The sequence below is a fragment of the Lasiodiplodia theobromae genome (assembly GCF_012971845.1).
Source record: "Lasiodiplodia theobromae strain AM2As chromosome Unknown scaffold_46, whole genome shotgun sequence".
Lineage (NCBI taxonomy): Eukaryota > Fungi > Ascomycota > Dothideomycetes > Botryosphaeriales > Botryosphaeriaceae > Lasiodiplodia > Lasiodiplodia theobromae.
In genome coordinates, this window is record NW_023336526.1 from 266,952 (window position 1) to 284,018 (window position 17,067).

The window sequence follows — 17,067 nt, forward strand, 5'->3', positions numbered from 1 at the left end:
TACAGATGGCTTTGAGCACTATTCGGACAAGGGTTCGATTATCTCGGTCATTCATTCACATTTAAGCATGGGCTTTAGTGACGATCAAGAAATTGGAAGATCGAAGAATTAGGGCCCGATGCTCACCACTACTTTACCACGACACCTCCCCGAATTCATCCTCTCAAGCGCCTCCCTGACTTGCTCGAATGAGAAGGTGCTATCAACCACAATCTCTTCCTTGTCCAGATGTAATGCCTCCTCCAAATAATCCTTTCTCGTTTCCAAATTGACGCATTCGTACAGTTCACTCCTCAACCCAAGCTTTCCCAGAAGTGCCCGTAGCACCATTCTGGGATTCCACAAATAGGTCAACGACCCACCTATTGCGCTCCTGCTTGTCTTATCCCCCACAATCGTGACATATCTCCTTGCCAAATCTAAACACTCTGTTCCGCCAACACAGTCTATAATCGCATCAGGCGCCTCCGCCGCAACCTTCTCCCTAACGCCCCCCTTCGTATAGTCAATCACCACATCCACCCCCATCCGCTTTACAAACTCCTCGTTCCTCGCACTACACGTGCCGACAACACGCCATCCCCTCCTCTTCGCGAGCACAACCGCATACATGCCTGTTGCGCTACTCGCTCCCAGAACCGCTACCGTCCCCGTCCCCTTACCGCCACCACCAACAAACCCCTCACACCTCCCCACACACGTCTTCGCCGTCAACCACACCAACGGCAGCGCCGCCGCCTGCGCCCACGTCCAGTCCCGCGGCTTCTTTAGCACCACGGCGCTCCGCACGTCCACGGCTATGACCTCCTTCAGCGTCCCCGCCGCGCCACCAAACGGCGCGAAGTGCAGCCCAAACACTTCGTCGCCCGCGCCGAACCCACCCGCCGCTGCCTCCCTGCCGGCCGCGACGACGGTGCCGGCGAAGTCGGCCCCGATGCCCTTCTCGGCGCCCGACAGGTAGGGTAGCGACCAGACGACGGGCAGGTTCATGAGCTGGATGTCGACGGGGTTGAGGGCGGCGGCGCGGACGCGGATGAGGAGCGTGGTTGGGCCGATGATGCCGCCGCCGCCGATGGCGGGTTGGATATCGGGGGCCGGGAGGAGGGTTTGTCGGACGCAGGAGGGGTAGCCGCCGGTGGTGTAGACCCAGGCTCTGATGATGGCGGGTTCGTTGTCGTTGTCGTCATCGTCGTCGTCGTACTCGGCCGGGGAGAATGATGATGATGATGGTGGAGTAGTGAAGGCGGTTTTGGTCATTGTGAGAGAGTATGAGACAGAGAATTTGTCTCCGTTCTTCTTTTTTTTCTCCCCTGCTCTTTATTCGTGTTTGTTCTCTACAGAGTTTTGCTTCCCCTTTTATTATTCCCGGTGTGGTGAATGACTGCGAGTTAAATATCAATGAAATCAATCAAGGTCGCAAGCGGATGTACCGGAACGTGGCTCGGCTCTTATCACATCGGCGGGGATGGGGGCGGCTTGGCTTAGTGTATACTCTCATTACCGCAAGGCCTCGGATTTAAGAGTATGACCTTACGCGCGTCATACCCCGCATAACCTTCCACAATGACGATCAATCGGCATTTCCGCACTTAGCATTAGAAAACGCTAAACACGGCTTCGCCAAGCAGTACAACGCCAGTATTGCTGGAGGTATGATTGATGACAACGGTATGGAATCAGAAAGTGAACAAATGGTAAGAATAAGACAATCAACGGCGCAGAACAATAACATCGGTCAACTGCATATGTATATACAGTGCTGCTTCGATATTCCATTGGAAAGGCGGCAAGGCTGGGCTGCTCCCGGCTATGTACAAGTACAATTGTGTGAGTGAGACAACTGCTTTTCTTCGAAGTAAACCAACGAACGAGCATCTATCTCAAAAACGTCGAGCGGCGACTTCTAGCGCCTCTACATATATGTACCACCGGAAATATTACTAAACGCGGGTGGTGGCGCTAATGAGAAGAGAAACGCTCGAGAATGCAAACCAAACGCACGAGTCCATGGCTGAGGCAGCACAGACCAACTCAGCGACGGCCAGCAGCCTTGTCCTTGATGGTCGTCATGGCCAAAGTGGTTGGCGTCTGGACGCCCATCGGCGCTGGAGTAGTAGAACGAGAAGGAGCCTGGCTACGGTTGTGGCTCATGTGCGCCTTGACGAGATGGCCCGCAGCAAGCGCACTGCACAAACTGAGCTCACCGGCGAGAACAGCAGCAGCGATGACACGAGCAAGCTGGCGTGCGTTGTCACCGGGGCTGGTCGGGTGGGCTCCCCTGACGCCGAGCAGATCAAGCATAGCGCTCTGGGGCTCCAGGATAGTACCACCGCCAATCGTACCAACCTCAATCGAAGGCATCGAGACCGAAATGTGGAGGTTACCGTTCATGCTATTTTCTGTTAGTACTGATTCCATTGGGGTGCAATGATTCGGACTTACTTCTTCATGACGGTAATACAGTTGCTGCTCTCCACATTCTGAGCCGGATCCTGTCCAGTCGCCAAGAAGACAGCAGTGACAATGTTCGCAGCGTGCGCATTGTAACCACCAATGCTTCCAGCCATGGCCGATCCAATCAAGTTCTTGGCAATGTTGAGCTCGACCAACGCATTCACGTCGCTCTTCAAGACGTTCTTCACCACCTCGGCGGGAATGATAGCCTCCGCCACCACACTCTTGCCACGCCCGTCAACCCAGTTGATAGCAGCGGGCTTCTTGTCTGTACAGAAGTTTCCGGAAACGGAAATGATGGCCATATCATCGAACCCGGCCTCGTTCTTCATGACGCTCAAAGCGTGCTCAACACCCTTGGAAATCATGTTCATACCCATGGCATCACCAGTGGTCGTCTTGAAACGAATGTACAGGTAGGTTCCAGCCAGCGCCGTCTTCAACGTCTGGAGACGAGCAAAACGGCTGGTGGAGTTGAATGCGGCCTTCATGGTCTTCTGGCCCTCCTCGGAATCGATCCAGACCTTGGCCTCACCAGCCCTGGCCAGGGTTTCGAAGCCAACGCAAGGACCGCGAGTCATACCGTCGCCAGTGAGAACAGTGGTACAGCCACCACCGGCATTGATGGCCTTGCAGCCCCGGCTTGTGCTAGCGACCAGGACACCTTCAGTGGTAGCCATAGGCAGGAAGTAGTTCTGGCCGTCGATGTTGAGGGGACCGGCAACACCGAGAGGAAGGGGAAGGTAACCGATGACATTTTCACAGCAAGCGCCGTGGACCAGGTCATAGTTATAGTGCTGATACGGCAGCTTCGATTTTTCGAGAAGGAAAGATGTTTGACGGGTGGCATGGGTGCGGGAAACGACTGCTCTGCGGATCTTCACAGCGCGGACCTTGTTCTCCAAGGTCTTCTCAAGAGCATAACCAGGAATCTTGCCACGAAGAGCAAGCTCGATCAATTCCTCATCAGTCATTGAAGGAGCCTTCTTCTCCTTCAACAGGAGCTCGAGTTCATGCACAGGACGCTTGGGGCCAGACGGGTCAGCTTGGTGGGCGGTAGGCTTCATCTCCAGTCCATCATCAGAATCGTCGTCCTTCCTGGCGGGAGCCGGCGGGTTCGCGGGGGTAAGGGGGCGAAGCGGAGCGCCTGAGTCAACGAGCCTGACGTTGCTGGGAGCTTTGTCCATGACCTCGTACTCCTCCGGAGGCTTGATATTGCTGGGTTGGGCGTGATCCTTGATAGACCAGCGGGCAGCGTTAAAGAGATAACCGTTGAAAGCCAAGCTAAGAGCCAGAGCAACAATGATCCACTTGCTCAGGACAGGGTCCTCGAGGCTCTTCAAAACACCCTCAACGACGCGACCACCCATGCCGTCCATCAGCTGGTCCTTGTAGTTTCCACCGAAAAGGCTGGAGACAGGCTCCTGGATGGAGTAGTGAACTGAGGGGTATTCGAGCTCGTACTTGATGGGTGTAAGGACGGTAACAAGCGCAGCAGTGTTCTTCGACTTTGCCGCAGCCGAAATGGTGTCCAAAGCATTACCCGCAACCTTGAAAGGATCCATGGCAGCCGGATTGACCATGCTCGCAAGACCCGAAGACGCGCTGGAGCTGTAGTAGCCACTGCGGAAGGGGATGGTACAAATGTTCAGAATGTTCACAACAATGAAGCCAGTGACCATGAGAACCTTGAAGCGAGGGACACTGGTCTCCTTCATCTTCTTGCCAAAGCCGGGAATATCAGTGTGCGCACCACCATCCTCAGTGCCGTTAGAGCTAAGCGAGGGCCAGTCGTTGTTGGAAGCGACGTTCTCGGCCACAGTGCGGCTCACACCATCGTCCTCAAGCGCCTTGCGCAGAGCGACGTGGCGCTTGATGCGGTTGATCTCAAGCTTGATGGTGAGAATGGCAGTGAAGAAGGTCAGCAGCAGGAGAGAATCGAAGAAGAGGATCCAGGCGGCGAGGAAGCAGAACTGGCGCAGACCGCCCTGAACGCCGGAGAAAGCGCCAGCAACGAGGATCAAGATCTCAACAAAGTAGTCGCGCACAATGTCGAAGCCCTTTTCCTTGACGGCGGTCTGAACGGCATACTGAATGGTCAACGGCGTGTTGTCGCCGTTAGCCGAGTGACGCCGACGCGCGTCCATGGAGGCAGAAAGCACGGCCTTGGTCAGAACAATCGGCTTCTCAAAGCCAATGGTGACAACCAGGAAAGGCAGGCCTTCGGAGAGCAGAACCATGTTGATGGGAACCCCGAGCTTGGTGGTGACAGTCAGTCCAAACAGGAACGCAAAGACGGACTGGAAAAGGACCGTCGCGGCCAACCAGAAGTTGGAGCCAAGACGTCTCATCGAAAGGAAGAGCGACACAAACGTCAGGTGCATGGAGAGGTATCCTAGCGCCATGATGACGATGTCGAGCGTTTCGGCGTTCTACAAGCCGTTAGAATATGCAGTGTAACCGGCGCGACCACACTCACCTTCAAAAGGTCCAGAAAAGAGGTCCAGGACTCGATGACCCACTGGCGCAAATCAGAGGGGCTGCTGCTGGCGCTCTTGACGGCCTTCATGATCCACTTCTTCTCCTCGACTGTGCCGTCGTCCGTCTTCTGTGCCTCGGAAGCACCTGCAGGAGCCGGGAGCTCCTGCATGGCGGCCAGGAACTCGGAAGCCTCATCGTAGGGGATGGAGAAGGCGAGAGACGTATCGTGGGAGATCTGGGAGAAGGCAGAGGAGGAGCTGGGGAGCAATTCGGCGGACGAGTTGCGCGGAATGGGGACGGCGTTGCCCAGGGGAGCCGTCTGGGGCGCGTTGGCGGGGGTGGACTCGGGGAACAGGAGGGTCAGGAGGGCAAGCTTCTCGTAGGTCTGCCGGAGCTGTTAGCGTGCGCCAAAGGTTGAATGGGCGGGGATGCCCTCACCTCGTCGAGGGCCACATCGTTGCGATCTTCATCCGCCTGCCACTTCCACTCAGAGGCGGGACCAACCCTCAGCGTCTTGCTGCCAGCCAACAGGGTGTTGAAGTCGGCCTTGCCCAGAGAGCTGCCTGCAGAGGCCGAGCCATTGAACAGGCTGCTCTCAATGACGCTGAGATAGGTGGTACTGGCGAGGAGCGCGGTGAAGACAATGGTGTGAATGGGATGGGTGCATGCACGGCGGCACACGGCCTGGAGGAGCGGCGAGACCTGGCGGTCGTACCAGGTCGGGCGGGACCTCGAGGAGTCGCTCGCGCCGAAAAGACGCGACAGCATGGTGGTGTTTGTTGGGCGGTGTAGCTTCGGCGCCAACGAAGGGTAGTGGGGGACGCGCGCAAGCTCTCGCGGCAGCACACAGCACAGAGGCGGCGTGCAGGTTGCGGAGGAGAGGCTCGCAGGTCGCGGTGGTGTTGAACGCTGAGAAAAGAAAAAGAGGGAGCGCGTGCAGCTGATGTGCTGTTCAAGCGATGGCGGAGACGCGGGCAAAAGTGATAAGCACGGCACACGGGGCAGCTCGCGGCATCTGGGTACGCTTGGATGGAAATTGCAAGATGTGGGTTCTGGCGTAGCTTGGGCGGTAGGGGGCAGCCATAACTATTATTCGCCATAACGCGCCCATTGGCCGCGGACCCTCACCGCTGCGGCCAGCCCGAGTGCAGGGGAGGCCGGCAGCTCAGGAACGCGCAATGACTGCGCTGTGCAGCTGTGCCACGCTCGCGGGCGCAGCCTTGTCTGCCGCGACAAAGAGTGCCGTCATCTGCGATGCTATTGTGCTCAACACACTGGGGAATGCACACGCCGCCACGCGGCCGCAGCCATGGACGCCTGCGCAGGGACCCCAGTCCTCAGCAGAAAGCCAGCGCCCGCTCTTAGTGCGCAACGCTACCAGCCACAGCGCCACACTTATTTTTTTGCTGTAGCCCGACTGGGAGGCTCGGAGAGGCAGCGATCAGCGGCCTGCATGCTGCACCGTTCGGTACATAGTAGCAGGGCCTGGGTGCCTGCGGCCACACCCTGCGCGCTCGCCTTGGCACCAGCTTCCAGAAGAGCTGACCGGTGCGGGTACGCAATCCCAAGAGGCAACAACCACCAAGAAGAAAATTTGGATTGCATCAGGGGCCGCTGCACGGCTCTATAAGCGAGGTTTTATGATGTTCTACGTGTGCGGTGCGGTCTATTCCGACAAATTCTCCTCATACAACTTCCGAGATCGGCACCACTGTGTTGCTTCGGGAAGCAAGATCTCGTCCGCGGCCTCCGGCGCCGTATGCATCCTGCCGTATCTCCGAGCGCCAGCTACACGGCGGGCGCTTTCTTGGACAGCGGGACGTCACCATTGGTGATCTCCTCGATGAAGCCAAGGTCCGGGTTGTACAGCATGACATGGAAGTGCTCGACGGCGTGCACCGACTTGAGGCTTTTCCAGTTCTTGAACCAGATGACCTTGTACCGCGTTAGCAAAGCCACCCTGCCAACGCAACACTCGAGTTACCCACCCGCTCGGCATTAACGCGAGTGCAAAACGTCTTGTCCACATAGTCGTCGATCATCTGCCGGGCTTCCGGCGTCAGGTCGTCGGTGGCTGGGTCATCCTCGAGCTCAAACTTTGTCCACACGACCAGATGGACGATGCGCTCATCGACGCCGTAGGGCCAGTCGTTGTGCAGGATCTTGATGTCGTCTTGGCGGCGTCAGCTCGGGGCTGAGTCTAGGCAGCAGAAGTACAATACCAACCGGAATTGGTGAAAGGGTGGCCTCGGGGCGTCAGGTCGGTCCATTGCAGCCGTTCCTTGAGGACAAAATCCATAATGGATCCATAGTTGCGCACCAGCTCCCACGTGTAGTGGCGGTAGCGGCGCAGCTCGCTGGGTTTCCTCACGAACTTGTCGATGCGGTTTGTTTCTGCAGTCCATCAGACACGCGGACGGCAGTCCCGAGGGCAGCGCGGCACTCACTGATGATGTCCTTGACCTCCTCCCAGCTATAGGGGCGGTACTGCGAGTCGGGCGTGCCAATGATGCGACGGTCCTTCTCCCCGCATTCTTGGAGGAAGTCGGGGCACTCGTCGGTGCGCAGATCGTCGGGCACGTTGACCTGCCACCAGGGCAGCATCGCCGAAGGCATCGTGGGGGATTCTTACGAGAGATTACGGAGATGGTTCAAGGCAAGGGGCCGCTTCTGAATCCAGCACAAGCCGCATCCCAGTAGGGCAACTAGTGCCCGCTAGATGCTACAGCCCTCTGCCACCGCTTCGCCTCCAATGGCCCCCATCACCAGAATAGAAACGGCCATGCTCACTCATCTTCTGCGCATGATGCCTGACGAAGTACTATTTCCTGTTTCGAAACGCCTCTCGGGATGCCGAAACAGACGGGGCGTGCACTTTGACAGCGGCCGAGCAATCTCGCTAACGGGCCACTTGACGGGCGCTTGCTATCGGTGCTTGTCGCGTGCACCACCACCCGGCGCCATCGCCGCAATCTCATACTTTATCTCCTACGGCGCCCCCGCTGATAGCCTCCGATTGGCACTGTGAGGCGCCGCTACCGTCACACTTCCGCGATTGACCCGCCCGCTACTCTAGGGTCCCTTCAGTGTTTCGCTGCAGCGTTGCTCGCATTGGCTGCACGCCATCGTTTTGAAGCAGACCAGATCCCCCGACCATGCTGTGACCCATTGACTTGGAACATCCCAGCAGTTGCAGCTGCTACACCGTGCGACAATGTCCCTGGGAGTCCCCCAATCTCTTCCCGCTCAGTCAAAACACCTGTGATCCCCGTTCCTCTCTCTCTTCCCTTTTCTCCATTCCTCGCTTCACATTCGCCTACGCCAGGAATGTGCATGACGATGGCCTCGGGGAATTGATACCTCCTGCTCTCCGCGTTTCTGATTTCATTCGTTATCGTCATTCGTTACCTTCATCGCTGCCCGTCATCGCCGGCCGTTTGCTTTCCTTCAGGTGTCACACGCGCCCCTCGTCCATCCGCCACGCATCGTTATTGCTGGGGCGATCACCCAATCGCTCAGGCACCACGCAACGCTCGTTTCGAAACCGCATCGCATAAACACCCTGGCGCCGATCTCTGCCCGCCACATTGCCTGTCAGGGCCATACCGCTCAACGTCCGTTGCCACCCCAGACGATCCTCTCGTGGGCACCCCTTCCTTAAAACGCCTGTGCAACGCTCGCTCTCCACGCGAACCAAAACAAACACTGCTGCGTCATCATGGCAACAGTACGAGATCCCAACTTCTGGAAGCGCTTCTCCGCCGCCATCCACATGGACGAGGAAGCAAAAGCGGGCATGGAGAAAGAAGTCGGCCAATCGTCAGACTCCAAAAAGTCATCGCGACCGAAGCTGGAGCCTTCGTATGTCTAACCCTTGCTCTTCTCCTTTTCCCAACCGTCATTTGACTAACCGCTCCTGCATGCAACAGCGAATCATGGCTGGACCGAGAAAGGGTCAAGAGGAAACGCCGAAACTACATGTGCTGGGGCTTCTGGGTTGGCTTCTTGAGCTTCATCGCGGGTCTTGCGGTGCTAATCGTCTGGCTCGATAACGCTGGTGTTTTCCACAGGCTCAACGAGATGACTGTGCCGCAGCAGGATGATGACAGAAGTTGAGCCGAGCGGCGAGGAGAATGAAAGGGGGTGTTGCAAGAGTGGGCTGTCGAGCAGCTTCTCAAGATTATGAAACTTGCTCTTCGCTCCTGCCAGCGTGAGGCAGAGCCACGGGTGGGAGAACTCCTAGATGGAGAATAGCAGGTTGAGACGGCAGGTCCAAGTTTGGGAAAGGTCACGGCGTACAGAGAGGACTGGGGTCCCTGTGGCTGGGCCCACACATGATACCACGAATTGCCTAGTTCCAAGGATTATTCATTCAGCAGCGCTTTCAAACACATAAAAAATTAGATGGAAAACTTATGTGATTCAACAATGGATATCAGGAAATTCTCAACTTGCTCCTTCTTGTTTCCACCAACGCCAATACATGATTTTTGAATGAGAAAGCTGCCCCTAGAGAACCATGAGCAGGTTTGACCCCCAAGATAGCCTGACGAAGGGACGTACCAAGCAGCAGCCTCAGTCTCGAGTGCAGAAATACGTGCTTGCCAATGGACACACCCGTTAAACGTAAGTCTTTCGTCCTGATTCGTCCAGCAATTCTGCTTCGCACGGCCAGAGGGTATCCAATGATGTAGCTGTCTCTGCTTTTCGCGTCCCTTTCATCCCATCTTAACTCGGTGTCGCGCGGAAACCCCGCTGCACGTCAAAGCAATGCTTTTACCACCTCCTCCTGGTCGGCTCCGGGCTCGGGCTCCTGCTGACGCTCCTCTCATCCCTACCCCTCATCTTCAACCACTTCTTCGTCGAGAGCTCCAGGTCGCGCTCAAGCTCCGGGCTCGGAACCTTACGATGTATGAAGTTGCAGAAGCCGCCGCGCACGCAGCCCTCGCCGCTGTTCAGGCGACAGCACGCCTCGCGGAAATCGGTGACGGGCGACAATTCGCAATAAATGGGGCGGGCGGCGTACCAGCGCGAGTTGAGGTCGTCGCAAGCCTTCTGTGCGCTGTCTTCGTATTTGAACCTTGCGTAGACGTTGCCAATAAGGTCTGAGCGCAAATAATCGTCAGTACACAGCTTACAGCCGTCGGGGGGAAGACTTACGGTCGTTATTGTTGTCGCACACGACGACCTCCTCCAGCTCGCCATACTTGCACATCTCGCACCAGAAATCCTCGTAAAACGCGTCGAAGTGGTTCTGCAGCTGGCTGGCGTTCATCTTGTTCTTGGGGTCGTAGGCCGGGTTCTGGTAGAGGTTGGGAAGGAGGATGGTCTGCGAGTACGAGGGCTTGACATGCTTGCGCGAGCAGCGGTCGCCGTGTCTGCAGGCGCCGATCTTGTAGTAGAAGGAGCAGTTGACCCTAGAAAGTTCAAACGTTAGCCATGCGCCACGAAAGCTAGACAGAGCGAGTGCGCGCAAGAGGGTGAGCATACTTGTCCTGCTCGGTACCGAAAATGGAGGCGAGATAGTTGGCCATGGTTGCGCGATTGCGATTGCGGAGGTTGTGAGGTTGTGGCGAGGATGTAAGGTGTGGAGAGCTGCTTGAGCTGGAGAATCACGATGTTGAAGAGCCGCGGCCGACGCGGTCCGTGCTGACAAACGCGCCAAGCTTTCCCGCCCGCCACCCGACTCTACTTTCCAGGCCCTTCTCTTCACCTTCCTAAACCTCACTCATCAAGTCCTCGCCACACTTCTGCTCCGTCATCTTCAAGCATGGTTGGAATAATTTCTGATTGGACACAAACCCCAGTGGAGAGCACCACAAACATGTTAAATCCATCATCAGGAATCGACTTTAAACAAAAAGAGGGGGAAAACGCCAGAGAGCTGGTCGATTCAGGGCCATCTTATTTCAGGGCGTATTGCTCCAGTCACAGGCATAGGCTCAGACGTCTGGAAAGGCGTCCTACACTTGGACTGCGTCGCGTTGCAACTGGAGAGCGGACTAACCTAACAGAACACTAAAAAATTAGCACTTCTCTCTCCGCCATGCCCTTCGCAGACCTGAGCGACTGGAACTAATTGGACCTACCAACTATGCTATGAAATTCACCCTATGCAAGAAATGCCTGCTCTCAATTCAACTCTAAACATGCGTTACAGAGACCAGCATTGAATTTGAAGCAGGCCTTCTCACTCTGCTTGTTGACGAGAAGGCTTATGACTGCTTGAAGGATTATGTTGTGTCCTGGAGAGACACGAGCCACTGCTGGACTGGTTCGCTATTGGAACACAAGCGGCACGATGCATCACATCACTAAAGCAGCACTAAGCCAACCTCGTCTGAGTAGTAATTCGACTGTGGCTAATATTCGTCCGCGGAAGCTCTCACCAATCGCTCACCGACTCACACGGGCCGACCGCATTACGCTACACAATCCTTATCAATAGTGGACAGGGGTCAACCCCAATGCAAGGCCTCAAAGTCTGTGCCGCACCCTCACAACTTCTCCTTCAACAGCCCTGCACAGTCCCCGGCTTGGCCGCTATCTTCTCTCGGTTCAAAAGTTCGTTCCGATCGAGTGGGACGTTAAGCGCGGTTACACGATGCACAAGAGCTTCCCCGATTCAAATGCAGCTGTTCACGCACCACACAACATGTACAGCCAACGCGCCATAGGCTCCACGGCGGTGCTCATTCGTGTGGAAACAGTGCGTAAAAGGCAGGTGCTCTGCCCATCAGGCATACGGACAGGCTGTCGGTCATTCCGCGAAATCATCGAGTCGCGTACTTAACCCCTTTTGGCAGGTCGACGATGTAGATGGCGATCTCGTGCCTAGCGATCCACTTGACCCAAGAACCCCAAATTGACTCGCAGCACCGTTGCCCCACCGCTTTGCCCGTACTTTGACCTTGTCGCCCGGTATCGCCTGCCTATAAAGACGCATGGCTACCGCCGCGCCCTTTTCCCCTGGTGTCCATCTCTTCGCAGTTTTGGGTAACTTGCCAAGATGATGCTCCAGTCAAGCTTCCGCCGCGCTTTGCCTTTGGTGCTTGCCTGCACTTACCTTCAACATGCTCACGCCATAGGCATCGTCGGCGGCTCCAAGCAGATGCAGCTGGCTGACATGGCTGAGAGGGGATTGTTTCCTGGTATGTGGGCTTGGTGCACTCGGTTCATTTTCTTCCTTTTTCGTCACCCCTGAAAAACAGGCTCAGACAGAAACAACTGACAAAATGAAAAGATGGCACGCCTATGGACATCCCACTGGGAATTAAGGTCTCAAAACTCTACACTCCTGCTTTGAACGTTGCGGCCAAAAACACCACCGAAGTCATCAACCCGGAGTTCGTAACACTGCCTCTCGACCACTTTGGCGACGATTCAGGCACTTTTGAGAACCGCTTCTGGGTCGCCGAGTCCGGCTACAAGGGCGCTGGCCACCCAGTCTTCATTTATGACGCGGGCGAGGCCGATGCCGAGCCGAACGCGCTCTTCCGTCTGAAGAACGAGACGTCCTTCTTCAAACAGATCGTCGATGCCTTCGGCGGCATCGGCATCGTCTGGGAGCACCGCTACTACGGCGCTTCCGTCCCGGTCAACATCAGCCTCGACACCGACCCTGAGGATTTCATCTACCTGACCTCGGAGCAGGCGCTGGCCGACGTGCCCGCCTTCGCTGCCAACTTCTCGCGCGCCAACTTCCCGGATGTCGACTTCAGCCCCTCGACCACGCCGTGGATCTTCATCGGCGGCTCCTACCCGGGCATGCGTGCCGCCTTCATGCGCCAGCACTACCCGGACACCATCTTCGCCTCATACGCGTCGTCGGCGCCGGTACAGGCGCAGAACGACATGTCCGTCTACTTCGAGCCCGTCTACCGCGGCCTGAACGCCTACGGCTTCGGCAATTGCTCCAAGGACATCCACGCCGCCATCAACTACATGGACGACCTGATGGAAGACGACGCCGCCGCCGCGGCGCTCAAGACGCGTTTCCTCGGCCGCAACGCCGACAAGAACTCCAACGCCGGCTTCGGCGACGCGCTGTCGACCATCTTCTGGTACTGGCAGTCGTACGGCGTCGAGTACGGCCTGCGCCCCTTCTGCGACTGGCTCGAGACGGACCACGGCGCCAGCGGCAACGCCAGCACGAACGGCACCGTCGCGGGCGCCGATGGCTGGGCACCCTCGCGCGGGCCCGAGTTCGTCGTCAAGCAGTGGGCCGCTTACCCGAACTTCGCCGCCACCGTGAGCTCGTTCCTGGATACGGAGTGCGAGAGCCCCGTCTCGTCAGCCCGCAACACCACCGCCCCCGAATGCAACCTGGAGAAGCGCTTCGAGGACCCGTCCTCGGTCAGCTGGACGTGGCAGTACTGCACCCAGTGGGGCTTCCTGCAGTCGGCCAACCTGGGCCCCGGCCAGATCGTCTCGCGCTGGAACAGCCTGCAGCACCAGGCCGACATCTGCCGCCGCCAGTTCCCCACGGCCAACACCACCCTGCTCCCCGAGTGGCCGCGCGACAACGAGACCAACGAGTCCCTGGGCGGCTGGGGCATCCGCCCCTCCAACGTCTACTGGTCCGGCGGCGAGTTCGACCCCTGGCGCACCCTGAGCCCGCTGTCGTCCGAGTCCTGGGCCCCACACCCCAAGATGATCCAGGACGCCCCGCGTTGCGGCGAGAGCACCAGCGAGGACGAGATCTTCGGCTACGTCATTCCTGGCGCGCAGCATTGCTATGACTTCCGGACCACGTTTGCGCCCGGTGCCATTAGCAGAAAGTACTTCACCGATGCGTTGACGGAGTGGTTGAAGTGCTTTTAGCCGAGTGCCGGGAACTGATATCTGAACACCGTGCACTCTAGGGATGCTCGATGCCAGAAGGGGAGGAGTAAGGAGTGGTATGAGTGCCCTTCCCGCATAATGTATATATGACGCGGGAAACAAAAGTATCAGTGAATGACCTCTATACTATGTATGTATGAATTATTTGAAATCCATGTATTGTCTTTGTAGCCTACGAGAGTGAAAGAGACGGTTTGAGATCTGAAGAGTTGGAGGAACCGCATTCATGACAGAAATAGCCCGTCTCAGGAGAACAATGTGTTCAAAAGAGAACAACAGAACGAATGTGCCAGGAAATAGGCAAGACTTAGGCAGATATATTGCCGCAAAAGACAGCCGGATAACACTTGGTCCACAATCAAGTGTTGTAGAGGGAGACCAGGTAATAAAAAGGGGGTAAAAGTAGGGAGGGATGAGGACCGAAAGAAGCCTCTGGCTCAGATACCGCTGTCATCTTGGTCGATTGGGTGAGCTTTCTCGTACGCGTCCCAGCCGTCACATGTACGGTTCGTAGCTTCCAGGGTCCCAATGGAGTCAAGGATGTCCGGCTGCCGTTCCAGAATCTGCAAGGCGAGACCTGCGTGAAGAGGCACAAAAAGTCAGTCTAGAGCATTTCTTGAACACTACAACAAAAAGTAATGCAATGTTGCCTCCATCCTGGATTTAGAAAGAAGGGATGGTAAGGACAGAGAATTCTCACCGGAACTAGCATGCCAAGCGATGTGACAATGAACCAGCCAGATGCCCGGGTTATCCGGCTTGAATGCCAACGCGACGAAGCCGTTGGAAGGCAGGAACACGACATCGCGGCGAGGGGGGTTGTTCAGATTGAAGGTCTCGATCGGGTCGCGGCTCTCGTCATACGTGCGGTTCTCCTGCGCCAGTACAGCGAAATCATGGCCGTGCATGTGGATGGGATGGCCGGCAGGGATCTCGGTTTTGTTTTCGCCCAGTCGCGTTAGATTAGCGGTAATGACGAGATATACAAAGCCGCGGTCAAAGTTGTCTGGTATATTACGAGTTTGTCAGAAGCTTTTCTTTTTAACTTCTCTCAGAAATCAAAAACAGAGGTAAACAGGGACGAGGGGCGGGGCGAAGGAAAAAAGAAAGAAATAAGGCACGAACAGTCGATGACGGCGTATTCTGGATTCCATGTTGTGTTCTCTAGATTCAGTATCGTGGGGTTAGAGAAATCCAGCCACATAGGAGTGTCGGTCAGATCCCAGCGGAACGCGTTGTGGAATCTGACCTCAGAAATTCCAGCTTCATATGTATTATTATGCACGTCATTTTGCGGGTGCGGGTCAATAGTCCAAGGAAGAACGGGACGCAGTAATTCTTTCGGCTCATCATGGCAGTCGGACGGATAGTCGTTCCTAGATGATGTTGGTAGCGCAGTGCTGCTGGCGTCGTATCGAAGAATGCCTGTGATGTTGCCGTGCACGTCGATAGCACCACCGCAGCCACCTTGTCCTCCGGGGATCTCAGTGCGGATCCAGTAGTCACCTGGCGCAGCATTTGCTTCGATAATGATATTATAGCGCTGGCCTGGGCCATGTCAGCGATCTGATTGTCTTCAAGACATAGGCCAGGATAAGTCATTCATACCTATATTGACAAGGACTGCATTCGTCTCGTAGGGCTCTATGGGGACGAAGTCCGTAGATATGACCTTCATTTTGTGTCCGTCTATGCTGAAGATAAACGCCGACCCAACTGAGGTGTTGATCAGACGTATCAGATACTTTTTACCTTGTTGGAATGTTCGTGTGTAGTAGGAACCATAACCCGGAGCGCATCGGGATTGGTCTGTTGCCAAGGAGCAATTGAAGTGACCATGTCCGTTCAGTAGAATACTGTCGCCAGTGGGAGGTGCAGTCAAATTTTCGGCCGCGAGCAGTTCCTGGGAGAAAACAGCGAAAGCCGAGTCATGGACCCAATCTGTCATAAGGAGGGGGGTTTCCCATTCTTCATCCCAATTGTCTGACGTGGGGCCGTGGAAGACAAGAGGTCCGGATACTCCGTCAGGGTACTGAAGGGAGTAGTGGGAGTGGTACCCTTCACTTATTAGTGCTTGTACCAAAAAGTGGGGATGCGGCTACTCACACGTGGTTCCATACTGTGTAACCTTGAAGCGATAAGTGAACGTGTCGCCATATGCAATGGGACATTGCGTTATTCCTGGTCACTATTAGACGAGATTTTTCGCGCACATCAAGTAGAGAAGAACAGACCATTTACTCCATCCATCTCGTTACTGCCCAACTGTCTCACGCCATGCCAATGGATCCTGCTCTAGTGTCAGCCATGACCGACGGAACGCGAATGTGGTCGCAATTACGTAGAGCCATTCAACTGAAGGTAGTTCGTCACGTGTACGACAACTTCGTCGCCCCAGCAAGCCTCAATCAGGGGACCGGGAAAGGTATCATTGACCACTTTGCCATATGGCTTGGAGTACCCATCGGGGAAGAGCTGCATGCACGAGTCAGAAGACATGATTAGTGTAATATTGCGAAAGCCTTACCACTTGTTCTTTGACATTGATCCAATACTGCTGCAATCAGCAAACATTACAGAGGTGTGAATCATCTTAACCCCTACCTCTCTGGTCACACCCGTTGGCCAAACAGTCTCGTCTGTGAGCAGTTCAGCATGTGCTATTCCGAGGGCCTACACAGTCCGAGGGCACAACATACAGTCTGTGTGAATGTCGTACTGGGAGAAAAAGGGCTGACTAGCTCTGGCGTCTCTTAGCCAACAGCTTCTGTCGTCAGGGGTATTGCAGCTCTCCCAGCCGTCCATGTTTGGGTAAGAACAAGTGAAGCCAGGCGAAGCATTTTCCGGGGCTATGACAACGCCACCGCTCGGACCGGAGGAGAGCGGAAGCTGCGAGCCATCCCGCTCAAAGCCAGTGTCCAACGGAGCAAAGAACGGGAGATGTAAAAGCATCTCCCAACAGTTCCTGAAGAAACCCATTGCGTGAGGATGAGCAAGATTGAGGGAAAAAGTATTGGACGAAATGCCCACTTGTCCAGAAGAGTGAACCTTCGGCGGTAGAAATACTGGTCTTGGTTGTCTCAAGAGCTGCATCCGGCTGACATGACGGGCGTCTTTGACAAGCATTTCCGGTCACACAGCATTGAAGGAAGACCAGTGAGCTTCGCCGGCAGGGGAATTCGGCAGCCTCTTGCGTCTGCCTGTCGAGACTTCACACGGGCCTAGCCATTGAGAGATACGGTCCACCCCTGTCCAAGAGGCCGCAGTGTCAAAACTGACTGGCGGTGG

At 55.9% G+C, this 17,067-nt stretch overlaps 7 protein-coding genes across 7 annotated transcripts; 2 read left to right on the plus strand and 5 right to left on the minus strand.

Moving 5' to 3' along the window:
• Positions 1–108: 108 nt before the first annotated feature.
• On the minus strand, positions 109–1,257 carry LTHEOB_11286 (uncharacterized protein; the record flags this gene model as incomplete). Its single annotated transcript, XM_035508025.1, has 1 exon — positions 109–1,257. The coding sequence occupies one exon, from the start codon at positions 1,255–1,257 to the stop codon at positions 109–111; it is 1,149 nt and encodes a 382-aa protein (XP_035366667.1).
• Positions 1,258–2,031: 774 nt separating this feature from the next.
• On the minus strand, positions 2,032–5,703 carry LTHEOB_11287 (3-hydroxy-3-methylglutaryl-CoA reductase; the record flags this gene model as incomplete). The annotated part of the gene is made up of 4 exons (XM_035508026.1): positions 2,032–2,392; positions 2,443–4,886; positions 4,934–5,320; positions 5,374–5,703. The coding sequence occupies 4 exons, from the start codon at positions 5,701–5,703 to the stop codon at positions 2,032–2,034; spliced, it is 3,522 nt and encodes a 1,173-aa protein (XP_035366668.1).
• A 1,020-nt stretch (positions 5,704–6,723) lies between these two features.
• On the minus strand, positions 6,724–7,551 carry LTHEOB_11288 (uncharacterized protein; the record flags this gene model as incomplete). The annotated part of the gene is made up of 4 exons (XM_035508027.1): positions 6,724–6,870; positions 6,924–7,108; positions 7,162–7,329; positions 7,383–7,551. 4 exons carry the CDS (start codon positions 7,549–7,551, stop codon positions 6,724–6,726), a joined length of 669 nt encoding a protein of 222 aa, XP_035366669.1.
• A 1,102-nt stretch (positions 7,552–8,653) lies between these two features.
• Positions 8,654–9,051, plus strand: LTHEOB_11289 (uncharacterized protein; the record flags this gene model as incomplete). The annotated part of the gene is made up of 2 exons (XM_035508028.1): positions 8,654–8,796; positions 8,865–9,051. The coding sequence occupies 2 exons, from the start codon at positions 8,654–8,656 to the stop codon at positions 9,049–9,051; spliced, it is 330 nt and encodes a 109-aa protein (XP_035366670.1).
• Positions 9,052–9,711: 660 nt separating this feature from the next.
• On the minus strand, positions 9,712–10,469 carry LTHEOB_11290 (Inositol monophosphatase; the record flags this gene model as incomplete). The annotated part of the gene is made up of 3 exons (XM_035508030.1): positions 9,712–10,040; positions 10,096–10,352; positions 10,426–10,469. 3 exons carry the CDS (start codon positions 10,467–10,469, stop codon positions 9,712–9,714), a joined length of 630 nt encoding a protein of 209 aa, XP_035366671.1.
• Positions 10,470–11,944: 1,475 nt separating this feature from the next.
• Positions 11,945–13,758, plus strand: LTHEOB_11291 (Serine family protein; the record flags this gene model as incomplete). Its single annotated transcript, XM_035508031.1, has 2 exons — positions 11,945–12,086; positions 12,179–13,758. The coding sequence occupies 2 exons, from the start codon at positions 11,945–11,947 to the stop codon at positions 13,756–13,758; spliced, it is 1,722 nt and encodes a 573-aa protein (XP_035366672.1).
• Positions 13,759–14,216: 458 nt separating this feature from the next.
• Positions 14,217–16,758, minus strand: LTHEOB_11292 (Multicopper like protein; the record flags this gene model as incomplete). The annotated part of the gene is made up of 10 exons (XM_035508032.1): positions 14,217–14,356; positions 14,480–14,785; positions 14,905–15,327; positions 15,388–15,495; positions 15,886–15,960; positions 16,014–16,069; positions 16,121–16,254; positions 16,307–16,333; positions 16,384–16,418; positions 16,479–16,758. 10 exons carry the CDS (start codon positions 16,756–16,758, stop codon positions 14,217–14,219), a joined length of 1,584 nt encoding a protein of 527 aa, XP_035366673.1.
• Positions 16,759–17,067: the final 309 nt, after the last annotated feature.